Source organism: Lithobates pipiens, unplaced genomic scaffold (genome assembly GCF_037356315.1).
Source record: "Lithobates pipiens isolate NorthernLeopardFrog02 unplaced genomic scaffold, aLitPip1_a1.2 Scaffold_13, whole genome shotgun sequence".
NCBI lineage: Eukaryota > Metazoa > Chordata > Amphibia > Anura > Ranidae > Lithobates > Lithobates pipiens.
Genome location: NW_027507718.1, coordinates 195,746,955 through 195,759,752, shown reverse-complemented (window position 1 = coordinate 195,759,752; position 12,798 = coordinate 195,746,955). Strand labels below are relative to the sequence as shown.

The 12,798-nt window shown below is 42.0% G+C and overlaps 1 protein-coding gene across 2 annotated transcripts in view; it reads right to left on the bottom strand.

Moving 5' to 3' along the window:
- Positions 1–12,798, bottom strand: part of MRPL1 (mitochondrial ribosomal protein L1) — a 79,148-nt gene that overhangs the window by 61,229 nt on the left and 5,121 nt on the right. Inside the window, exons 1-5 of one of the 2 annotated variants that reach the window (XM_077476088.1) lie at positions 12,024–12,185; positions 11,493–11,610; positions 8,132–8,408; positions 4,547–4,630; positions 20–88 (exon numbers count right to left, since the gene is read on the bottom strand). In XM_077476088.1, the coding sequence (XP_077332214.1) occupies positions 20–88; positions 4,547–4,630; positions 8,132–8,368 (390 nt within the window). In that variant the 5' untranslated portion in view covers positions 8,369–8,408; positions 11,493–11,610; positions 12,024–12,185. Of the gene's footprint in view, positions 1–19; positions 89–4,546; positions 4,631–8,131; positions 8,409–11,492; positions 11,611–12,023; positions 12,186–12,798 lie in introns of those variants that run through there. The other variant, XM_077476086.1, reaches the window with a different exon arrangement.

The window sequence follows — 12,798 nt, the reverse complement described above, 5'->3', positions numbered from 1 at the left end:
CTGGGCTCAAAAATAATACCTCAGGAATGAGTTCAGTCCCTCCAACTGCAGCCCCATTGTTTTTTGCAACTTCAATATCTTCTGCTTTCTGTTAGAGGTAGGAGAAAAAAAAAAATACAATTCAGATTTTGGTTCCTGATCGGTATTTGTGTGTCACCATTAATTACTTTTCTCTCCTTTTACTTTCCTGTAATTCCAAATACTGACAGAGACAGCAGATGTAAAGAAATTCCAGCACTTCTTCAGATTCCACATTCCTCATACCTTTCCAATGCCAACTAAATTACTTTGCAAGACCAAATAGCATACAGCAGCTGTGCTCTGCTACTGACACCAAACCACAGCACACACACTACATGCCCACAATGAGCAATAAGTAAAATTCTTTTTTTTCTATTTGGATATGTATGGCTGAATCTTTTTTAACAGACTTCAAAGGCTGAGCCAAAACAAAAAGCATGTATTTGCGAATTTTGGGAACAGTACTGGGGGGGGGTAATCATTGCACAAGGGGAACATCTAAAGATGCTAATAATCTGTGCAAATGCAAAAATCAGGATAAAGATTCTGCTCATCTTCTTTTCACTAACAGAAACAGTCTGTGGCCTTTAAAAAGCAACAGCAGGAAAAAAAAAAAAATTGTACTTACCAGTGAACTGCTAATGCTCTCCAGCTGTAAATTGATGAGTACACTCTGCTTACCTTAATTTGCTTAGGCGCCATTCACACAGGCTTTTTGCCATGCTGCAAATCCCGGCGACAGGAATCTACTGATTCCTGCTGCTGGGATTGACAGCTGCATGCCAATAGCTGTGAGCGCCAAGCTCATATACTGCAATGACAGGCTGTTGGTAGGCACAGCTACTCGTACCTGCTAGAATTCACAGCGTGGCAAAACACCTATGCTAATGTAGCCTTATCCACTGTCACAGAGCTCCTTACATGTGTTATTGGTGTATCTTCCTCCTCAAGCCTGTGTAACTTTTTTTTTCGCCGTTTCAATACCAGATTCAAAAGTATTTGTAGTACTGATGCTTTAACAGAAAATGCTTGAGGCTTGTTAACCCCTTCCCACCCGGCCAATGCACATATACGGGCGGGTGGGAGCCGTCTACTTCTGATAGGACGTTCAGGAACGTCCAACAGAAGGAGCGGGATCGCGCGCGTGCCCGCGCAGCGGCGCGATCCCGAAGCGCCCCCGTCACCCGGACACGGCGCATCTCAGATCGGCAGGAGGGCTCTCTGATTGGCCCTCCTGATCACATGACGGCCGTGTCCAATCACGGCCGTCATGTGATGTAAACAGACAGCCGGTTGCTAGGCAATCGGCTCCTCCTCTCCTCACACAGAAGTCATCGCTGAGGAGAGCAGATCGCTGCAGCCGGCTGATGATCAGTGAGTATGAGCTGTTTTTTACAGCTTTTTACTCACTGATCACCAGTCTAGTGTAATACACAACACACACCACACAGTATAAACACAGTCCCCACATATGTCCCCAAAACATACATGTCCCCAAATAATAAAAACACATGTCCCTAATAATAAAAACATGTCCCTCACATATGTCCCACTAAAATCACATGTTCCAATGATTATCTGCACACGTATATACGTGATCACCTGCACACATATGTACATGATAATTTGCGTACATATGTCCGTGATCACACAAACCAATTATTATACACTTAACGGAATTTTTTTTACCAAAAACATGTAGCAGAATACATTTTGGCTTAAATTTATGACTAAATTTGATTTTATTGGATTTCTTTTAAAATAGAAAAAAGAAAATATAGTTTTTTTTCCAAATTTCCGCTTTTTTGCGCTTATATCGCAAAAAATAAAAAACTGAGTCGTGAATAAATACCACCAAAATAAAGCTCTATTTATGCGAACAAAATGATAAAAATTTAATTTGGGTACAGTGTAGCATGACCGCGCAATTGTCACTGAAAGCGCTAGAGCTTTGAAAGCTGAAAATTGGGCTGGGAAGGAAGGGGGCGAAAGTGCCCTGTATTGAAGTGGTTAAAGACAGAGTTTGGGATTACATTTCCTGTAATACAAACAGAAAAACTGCAGTTTTTCTGACTCCTAGATTACTGGTAGAAGACTGTACTACAGCTATACCTGAATACGCTGCTTCTGCTGACTGATCAGTACTGAAATGCTGGTTGATTGGCTGTCATGATATTCTTCCTTCAATGCTTCAAGAATTCAAGACCAAACCTACATTTTTCAGGGTACTGCTTGGGCACAATTAATATTTAATATTTTATGAGTTCCCTATAACACAGCAAAATTTCCCTTTATAAGTTCAGGTCCAATTTTAGGCACCGATCTGTAGTGTGATTAAGAACTTCTGATGGCATCTGAAGCATTTAAGCTAGTGGACCAGCATAACAGCCAGGCAAGTAGGAAAATGGAACTGTGTAGTGGCAGCACATGTAGCTCCAAGCAGGTAGTTTGCGTCTCTATTTTTGTATTATGAGAAAAAAGTGATATTAAAGGATCTGTCTACCTTAAACTAGTGTTATAGCTCTGGATAGATGCTGGTGGGTTGAATCACTCAATAACTGATATAACAGGGTACCTAGGTACAGAGTCTCTGTTTCTAACTGCACCAAGGTTTGACAACCCTTGGGGGCTGGGAGGGGCATGGCCAGGGATGAAGCACACAAGGAATTCTAACAGTGAGTTCTCAGTGATGTCTCTAAACCCATAATGATATAAGAAATCATTGGCTAATTTAGGAGATTTGGGAGGGTTGACCATGCAAGCTGTTTTCACACAAAATTAGATATTGAGAAATCTTACCAATATGGTTTTATTTCTAAATAAAATAAACCTTTGGGCGCATATGAAAACCATTATCACATTTTCTTTTACAAAGGTATCTATTGGAGTTTTCAAAAATGACATACAGTGCAAGGAAATAGTATAAAGCAAAGCAAAGGCAATATAGGCCAGTAGGCCACAGAGGTAGTTGAAGATAAGATAATCAATGCTGCAGCAACAGCCTATGGAGCCAGTGCAACCAAGATGTGCAGTTGCACAAAGGATTGCTCAAACTCTTGGGATTTGCACCTACCATTTAGTTGGAACCACCTACAACCCAAGTAGAAAGTGGTACAAGCACTAAATAGGAGCTTGTGAGAAAAAAGTTCATGCAGGCCCAAAAACAAAATTACGGGCGTCACCTGTTTTCTCTTCACAATCCTCTAATCCAGTGGTCTCCAAACTGTGGCCCTCTGCTTGCCTTTTTACGGCCCTTGGGGCACTATTCCTCCCACTAACACCAAAAATGGGGCACTATTCCTCCCCATGAAACCAATTATGGGGCACTATTCCTCCCCCTAATACCCCCAAAAAAATTCCACTCCCGCTGGCCATAGTCCGGCCCTCCTAAAGTCTGAAGGACAATAAACCGGCCCTTTGTTTAGAATGTTTGGACACTCCTGCTTTAATCTCTGAAGATGGTCAGTGACAGCAACCTTTGTTATTTTTCCTTGACAACACAAAAGGAGAGCATAAAGACCTCTCTTAAATGGTGAGAGGAAAAGACTCCCCTTTTCCTGCAAACTCAAACGCCATATACTATCTTTTGATGAAGTTAAATGTAAAGGGCAAGCTAAAAAGATGTACATCAAAATTTTTTATACAGTGTTCCTGCACAGTTTTATATAGAACAAAGAATCACATTAAAGTTAAAGACTTTTCTACATAGCTAAACATGTGAATGAAATAAAATAAACAGAGCTAGTCATGACAAACCTCTTTATGTGGGTAATTGCTACATTTTTAATGCAAAAACATCCCTAAAAGGCAAGGTGTAATAATGTCAGTGGTATACACGTCAAACATCCAGAAGACTAGAAGACTGAGGTATTACATATAAAGATAACACAGTGTGTGCATTCTCATTATTATATAGCTTAACTGAATGCCGAACAGCAGCCGCAGTTGTATGTCCCCCCCCCCCCCGAGGAGATGCGAGTGCCCGGCGATCTCTATCGCCGCCGGGCTCCCACGATCGCTCGGGGTACACGGAGAACCAGCAGCTGGACAGCGATCTGTTTCCCTGCATAGTCCCATCCCCCATTTTGGGGGATATTTATTATAGCAAAAAGTTAAAAATAATGCGTTTTTTTTTTTCAAAATTGGCGTTCTTTTTTGTCTATAGCGCAAAAAAGAAACAACGCAGAGGTGATCAAGTACCACCAAAAGAAAGCTCTATTTATGGGAAAAAAAAGGACGTCAATTTTGTTTGGGAGCCATGTCGCACGACCGCACAATTGTCAGTTAAAGCGACGCAGTGCCGAATCACAAAAAGTGGTCTGGTCTTTGGCCAGCCAAATGGTCTGGGGCTTAAGTTGTTAAGTAACTTATGTAATGTTATTTAGTAATTAAATTCAAACTGGAAAAAATGTACCATTGTCAAGTGAACCACTAAACAATAAAATAAATTGAATAAAGATAGCTGCTGCTTTTATTTCATTTCCATATAAACGGATTGTGCAATTTTCTGCTTCTTTGCACTTACCTCTGTAAACACTAAGACTTTGTTTAGTTTCTTCACAAACGGGAAAGGGAAGAGAACGTAACCAACAAAAGGGTCCACTTTTCTCTAAACATAACAAATGCAGATGTCAAGAAATTTATCAAGTTATGCGTAGCCTTAAAGTTATACTAAAACATACAATTGCCATTATCCATTCTATTTATGTATGAAGATTATGTCACTTATTTAATTTAATATAAAAAAGTATCTAAAATTTATTATTTAATAGTGGTGGACCGAAATTAAAATTTTGATGCCGAAAGCGAAAATTCAGGATGCACTTGGTCAACATTGATGGTTTTTAAAATAATATATATATTTATAAATAATTGTATATTTGACTTTTAAATCAAGATTAGGAATTTAAATGAATATGAATTTGTCGGCACCTTTTGAAGCGGTGTTAAAAATCCTGCTTGCTGCATTTTTGGTGCATCTTTGGCAAACCGTACCAAAAATGCAGCTCCTCTTTGAAATGCATTGAAAATGCAGCATGAACGCATCAAAAATGCAACCGTGTTGTGGTTTTAATGGTTTTTTAGAGTCACGTGACCTATGAAAAACACACCATTAACAAAGTTAAGTCACGGGTGTTATTCGGCAGCCGTTATTGGCACTTTTTTTTTTTTTTTTTTAATCGGTACAACACTAAAAACCAAATTTTCAGTGCATCACAATTATTTAATCATCGCTGTTCGGCAGTCACATGACATTTCCTTGGTCTTTCCCTGGTCCCTGCGAAAGATCTGAGGGAGGCGTTTCTAGTACCCTGTTGATGAATGCACTAAGCAGCAGAGGGTGTCTGGACTATGAATCTGTCTGCACAGCGCTGATTGGTGCTGTGTCAGTCACATGATAAAAAATAAAAAAAATGGCTTTCAGAATAAAGAATCAAAATAAATGATTATTGGCAACAAAGTGTTTTAAAGCCTATAACAAATCTATATTTCAAAGCAAATGTTTAATATTTTTTTCTATAACATGGTGTAGGCCAAAAAACAAATGCTCTAGTGAACGAGTGAGAAAGAACACAAAGAAATATAGCATGTATTGACAGGTTATAATGACTTTGGTTATATGCCACTTTAAAGTGCCATTAATCCCGAATCATTATGAACTGCGAATATATGCTAAATCAGGGGTTGACAAATTTGCTTTGAATTTAGGAGCCAGTTGAAAAATGTAAGAGCCAGTTTTTTTTTTTTTTTTTTTTTTTTAAGAGTGGTATGGATTTGTCAGCTCCCAGAATAAGGCCAGTTATTTTCACCCCCTATCCCTAACTCACAACGGAGCACCCAGTCAATAACTCCAATGTAACGCTGTTACATCAGGGTTATGGGCTGACCAGAAAGAGTAAGGCTGGCAACAGATAGAACTGGTTGGCTTAGGCAGGTGGCACTGGTTTGGGACTGACAGATGGTACTGGTTGCCACTGGAAGGCATGTGGAACTGCCAGATGGCACTGGCAGGTAACACTGGCTGGCATTGGCAGGTGGCACTATTGGCACTGGCAGGTGGCACTGGCACGTAGCACTGATTGGCACTGGCAGGAGATTGGCAGGTGGCCCTGGTTGGTGATGGCAGGTGGCCCTGGTTGGTGATGGCAGGTGGCCCTGGTTGGCGATGGCACTGATTGTCACTGGCAGGTGGCACGGATTGTCGTTAGGTGGCACTGGTTGGTGTTAGCGGGTGGCACTGGTTGGCGGTGGCACGTGGCACTGATTGGCGGTGGCACTGATTGTCACTGGCAGGTGGCACTGGTTGGCGGTGACACTGGATTGCACTGGCAGGTGGCACTGGTTGGTGGTGGCACTGATTGTCACTGGCAGGTGGCACTGGTAGGTGGCAATGATTGGCGGTGTCACTGGTTGGTGATGGCAGGTGGCACTGGTTGGTGGCACTGGTTGGCGGTGGCAGGTGCCACTGGTTGGTGGTGACAGGTGGCACTGATTGGCGGTGACACTCGGCACTGGCAGGTGGCACTGAATGGCGGTGACACTCGGCACTGGCAGGTGGCACTGAATGGCGGTGACACTCGGCACTGGCAGGTGGCACTGAATGGCGGTGGCACTGATCGTCACTGGCAGGTGGCACTGGTTGGCGGTGACACTGGATGGCACTGGCAGGTGGCATTGGTTGGTGGTGGCAGGTGGCACTAATTGTCACTGGCAGGTGGCACTGGTAGGTGGCAATGATTGGCGGTGTCACTGGTTGGTGGTGGCAGGTGGCACTGGTTGCAGGTGGCATTGACTGGCGGTGGCACTGGTTGGCGGTGGCACCGATTGGTGATTGCAGGTGGCATTGATTGGCGGTGGCACTGGTTGGTGGTGGCAGGTGGCACTGGTTGATGGTGACACTTGGCACTGTCAGGTGGCAGTGGTTGGTGGTGGCAGGTGGCACTGATTGGTGGTGACACTGCCATGTGGCACACTGAGCACTCTGTTAATGAAAAGTAACAGAGGAGCTGCCAGAATTGAGCTTAATGTCGGGGTGGGCGGGACTCGGCAGCTATCAAACATCAGCCAACGATTGGGCTGCTTACGAAAAAGGGGGGGGGGCCCACATACAAGTAGCGGCCCGCCCAGATCCCATTGGCTGGTGTTTGATAGCTGCTGGGTTCCGCCCACCCCCGACATCAAGCTGAAATCTGACAGATCCTCCTCTCTGTTTCACACACTTAGCGCAGCGCTTGATGCTTGCCAGAGCCGCTGAGTGTGGAGGACGGCAGTCAGTGTTAATGCGCTGCATGTCTGGGGCATCAATAGTGAGTGGGCTGGTGGAAGCTTAGGCGCCAGGTTGCGACTTCTGGTCGCATTGGCGACCTGGCGCCTGGGGTTTGTCGAGCCCTGTGCTAAATATGTATGTAGGATTGCCCCTGCAAATGTATAAATGCACATACTGTGTAAGATTATGCACAGACACAAACTGGTACAGGTTTTTAGAAACACGTTGATAATAACATTTTCATCTTTAAAATTATCACTCACAAATAAGTAAACGTTTAGTGCCATAGTGTAATAAAAATAAGTCAGTTACTTTTAAAGTGGAAAATAAGAATTACTAGGGTGTAGAGATTTTTTGTAGAGGAGACCTTGTATATCTTGTCTGCCCAAGTGCAGTTTTGCTTTTTTGTGTACACCACCTAGGGAACAAGCAGAGTACACTCTTAGCACCTCTGTGGGCATCTGTAAGATGCTTAAAATAAATCTGGGTGCTGGAGCAGTGGTAATCCACACTTAAGCAGGAGTTACACTATTAGTGGCCACCTAATGGCTGCAGAAAGATGTAGGATGCAGAAGACAGCAGAAAAGAAAGACTGCATGCGCTCCTATATGGGTACTAGATACAGTAGTTGTACCTAGTGAAGAGGTCACTGAATGTTTGTGTGTACATTACATACAGTATACAGACTGAATGATTCCACCCACCAATGTCCATCTATTTCTAAAATAGGTTTGTGTGTACTGACTCTTTAACCAAAGTCATTATAACTGGATATTGTTCAGGTACTAGGCAGCAATTGGGGGCCACTGTTTTAATGCCAGATTAGTATCACACAGTAATTACCTTTTTTTCCAGCTTCATGTCCAGTTTGAGTTGGAGATACACTTCTTGGTCTGGCCTGGTAAAATCTAACCTCTGGAAGGTTTTCAGCATCTCTACTGCTATTTCTGGCTGGATAGTTTGCTTGGGATAGTATCTGGCTACATAAACATCATCAACGGGTTTCCAGGCTGTAAAACCATAAGGCTTCATGCGGCTTGTGTCTTTTCTTTTCTCTTGTAGCTCCTCTTTTGTTATCATTACTTTTGGTTTTTCCTCTATTGTGAGCTTTTTGGCTGGTCTGCAAACAGTGGAAACAGTTGAAAGCACTGAAATATGTGAAGCCAAAGCACTCATGGGAGCCATTCAACATTCAATTCTGTTAAGGGACACAAGTCTAGCAAGTCAAGCATGTAATAAACACGCAGTGTTTATTTTTGAAAAAAGTCAGTGAAGAGTAAAGCTCGGATCACACAGAACGAAAGCGGTCAATTCGGCAGGAACTGGCTGACGTGGCTCGTGTGTACAGCTGTCTGTTCTACAGAAGTCGGTCTTACGACTAGCTTCTGTCAAACGGGCATGCTGGAAAACCAGCATCCGACCAGCATCTGATCAATTTGTTCTGGTGGGTGGGGGTGCGGTCCTCCCCCGTCCAAACACAAAGGCACGACACAGGAGATCGCCGCACTAACATCGCTTGTGGGTTGAGCGAAAAAAAAATGAATAAAAACAAACTTGCAGTGATAACTCTCTTGTCTAGATAGATAAGGGAATAATGTCTTAACTTCAGATGCACAAAAATAAAAGCGTTCTGGTCATACAGATAAAGAACAACTTTACTAAAGAGGAAATAAAAAATAAAAAAATGACCCTCCATATTCCACAAATCTATTCTAAGCTAGAACTCCCACACAGGTGCCTACTTAAAGTTTATGTAAAGCCAAAGGTTTTTATAGCGTGGATAGAATAGATAAGGGTCAATATAGATTTTTTTTTTCCTTCAATTTCTGTCATGGGTCGAACCTTGGACTGGACAGCTTCTGTCAGACGTGCATAATGGAAAACCAGCATCTGACCAACTCCCAATCAGCACTCTCCGAGTGTGCTGGGGGGGGCGCCCCCCTGTTAGAACACAATAGCTCAGCGGGAAAGATTGCTGAACTAACCTTACATGGTTAGTACAGCGACTCCAACCGGGCTGACTCCAACACAGGGCTGAACCAAAAAAAAGAATCGTGTGTACCCAGCTTAAGACGAGATAAGGAAAGCAGTAAAAAACAAAAAGGTGCTAAACCTTCCATACTCTACCCAAAACTCCAAAATAAAGTTTTGGCTTTACATATACTTTAACTTTTCCTCACAGTGGCAGCCTCCTCCATTGTTTCCAGCCTTGTGCCAGAAATCTCAGAGCCTGACTTTAATTAAGCTTGAATGTGGCAGTAATACTACAACAGATGAGCATGGCCTCATTCAAGTCTATGGGGAGCTAATAACTAGGCATAGCTACTGCCAGACACATTTTTAGGGGTAAGGCTGTAAACAGTGTGGAAGCCACCTCTGCAGTCAGGTAGAGTTAAGCAAGCATATTGGTGATGGGCTATAGTGTAGGTAAGGTCAGGGGCAGAGGTAGGGTGCAGTGGACTATTTTTTTTGTTATTGTTTTTTTACCCAGTTGCGATAGTATGTAGCTGCAGTTAATCTGAGGGCCCTAACAAACCAGGCATGCTATAAAGTGAACATGGACTTCAACTAGAAGATATGACAATAATGGTCTCACTGACCAATGCTGATGTGTGGGAGGGAGTGGGCCATAGTGTTGACTTCCTAGCTGAAGTCAGTTTTGAATATAAAATGTTCCACGGCTCCTAGGGTGCTCCAGAAAAAAGAAGAAGAAGAAAGCTGGTGTTATCTTCTATTGAGTCAAACTGCCAAGGTAATAACTTTACCGGCACTAGAGATTTGTTTAAAAAAAATTCTGATTAGAACATGCGACTGCCAATATACCTGACTCTACTTACCCAACTTATTCACTAGGTTCACACACTGTACTTTTTACTTCAGTATTCTTGATGACTTAGGGGTCCTGGCCATTTAACAGACATGGCTATATAAAATGCTGTGTTATTAAATACTATTTACTTTTTACTATGACTTACATCAAATTTGGATCACATTTTGTGAAACCTTCATGCAAAAAAACAATAAAACTAATAAGAATTTATAAACTGTATGTAAAATCGCACAAGTTATGTTTTGTTACATTAAAATGCTTTTTTGGGATCATTTCAAGGCTGGCTCTGGGCTACAAACCTCCTCCCAAAGTCCCCCAAATCTGTATTTTATACTTACCCTTTCTAGAAAATTTCAGACTGGTCACATGATGCCACAGGGTCTTCGTCCTCACTGCTTTTACTTCAGGCTGGGTGGTCCTTAGATATGCATGCAGCAGTGCTGATGTCTTCATATCACACCTATGTATCATTGGGGACCACTAGACATGCACTATTACACAGTAAATGTGGCGCTGGGATAATGCCCCCTTAGGAGACTAACTCAAGACCCTCAAGGCACCCACAGTATGTCCTCAGTTTTAAACCGGAAAGGAGGATAACTTTTGTAGCAAAAACAGGTTATTGAAGAAGACAAAGCCAGATTGAAGGTGTGTATTGAAGCCTATAAAAAGTAGGCCAGAATAGGGCTTTAAACTATCATGCCAACAGCTGCAGGAGGTGGCTGACAGCAATGAGTGCATATAACTTTTGAAAAATAATACATTTAGGGACAGTCTCTTACGGGAGCTGTGAATTATAGGGACGGCAGCAACCTATTAGACTAATTACCACAGCACGGCTCGGTTCCTCTTTATTTCTGAACTTTTGAAGCAGGTTTTGTCCTTCCAGTGGTTCCCAATAGTTCTTAAAGTCAGTAAATGCATAGCTATACTAATGCCCTCCCACCCCCTCCCACATGATAGGGCTGGAGTCTGCCGACAGGTTGCTCAAGCCCCAGCCCTGTTGTGTGTCTGGTAGGAGAGGAGTCCTAACTGTGCTGTGCTGAAGATTTATGATGGATGAGGAATCTTCACCGTCCAACATACTTCTGAACTTTAAGCCCTCAGGCAGGCATGTAAATAAAGTACTTAAAGTTACCTACACATATTCCCATACCATGTAGAGCTCCCCGGTAAACACATGCGGTACTAAGTTTAAAGTCTATTACTATTAACTGACTGTGCAAATGGGCGATACAAGCAAATGTGCTTAGATAACCAAAAAGCCTTTAGTATAATTTTTAAAACTTCCCTTTTAAACACTTTTTATGCACTTAAAAAATTGCTTAAATACTTTACAACTTACACCGAAAAATATAAATTCTGAATACTTACCTTTTAACACCTGCTGGTATTACATAGAATCGTAAAGCTCCCCATTTTGTTTTAGAACTTGTAGATGGGATGACAAATCCTGGCTGCTTCACAATATGCCTTTGACAGCCATGGACGACTAAAAGATAAGACATAATACTACACCAATGAAGGTTTCTGTATTCAGCACATATGATAAAAATCTATTTACATATAATATGACTTTGAAATAAATGTACTATGTAAAGGCAGCAGAATATTGCCTCTGCCATCATATTGTAAAATTAAAAGGTGGCTGGTACATCTGACAGGTAATGAGTACAGCAAACAGCACCTCTGCTATTGCACCCTTTAGCATTCAGCTACGTATCCCTAGTGCTGGGGATAAGTAGCTACATTTAGAGTATGCTTTTAATGGGCATTTTACTACAGTTCTTTGAATTTAGCACATTAAAAAACATATTAAAGTGGAATTCCAGTTTCTCATTAAACTGTCCCCTCCCCCCACCTAACAGCTATGCTAAGTTGTATAAGAAAGGTGTCTGTACTTACCCGTTTTCAGACTCCTCTAGTCAAGTCACGTGATCTTGCTCCTGTGTCAGCCAGCACCGATGTAGGGGACAGGAGGGAGCGCCATCAACTGATGGGCTACTAAAGCCTATGGGTAATGTCATCACTCCAGACATAACCAGACGTTTTCAGATAACTCTCTCCTGCAAGGGGGAGATCACGTGACCAGCCTGGAGAGGGCTGAAAATCAGTAAGTATATACAGTACATCTTTCTAACAAAGGTTAGTTAGCATAGGTGTTAGGAGAAAAGGAGGGGACAGTGTTAAGGCTAGTTAGGGTAAAGCTAGAATTTAATTTTAAAGTGGATATTTACTAAAACTGGAGAGTGCAAAATCTTGTGCAGCTCTGCATAGAAACCAATCAGCTTCCAGAAATGACTGTCAAAGCTTAATAAAGTAATTGTTTTGCATTCATGAATCCTCTTTATATCAATGTTGATGTAGACTAGAGTTTTTAGTGTACAAATCAACATTATCATCTACAATTATATTGTGCTTATGAGGGAACATGTGTACATATATGAATTAATAAATGTGATATTTTATATTGATTATTTTACCAGATTGCAGCTGTGTGTTTCATTTAAAGTACCAACTCCCTCTTGCTTTTACCTTGTATACCGGGATGAGAACACCTCTATTTCAAATGCAATGTATGTTAAAGCAGACTGCAACACAAAAACAAAACTTTGAGGCATTCTAATGGCTAATACCCGATCTGAATATCATACAAAAACTGTCGTCCGAGGAAGAATCG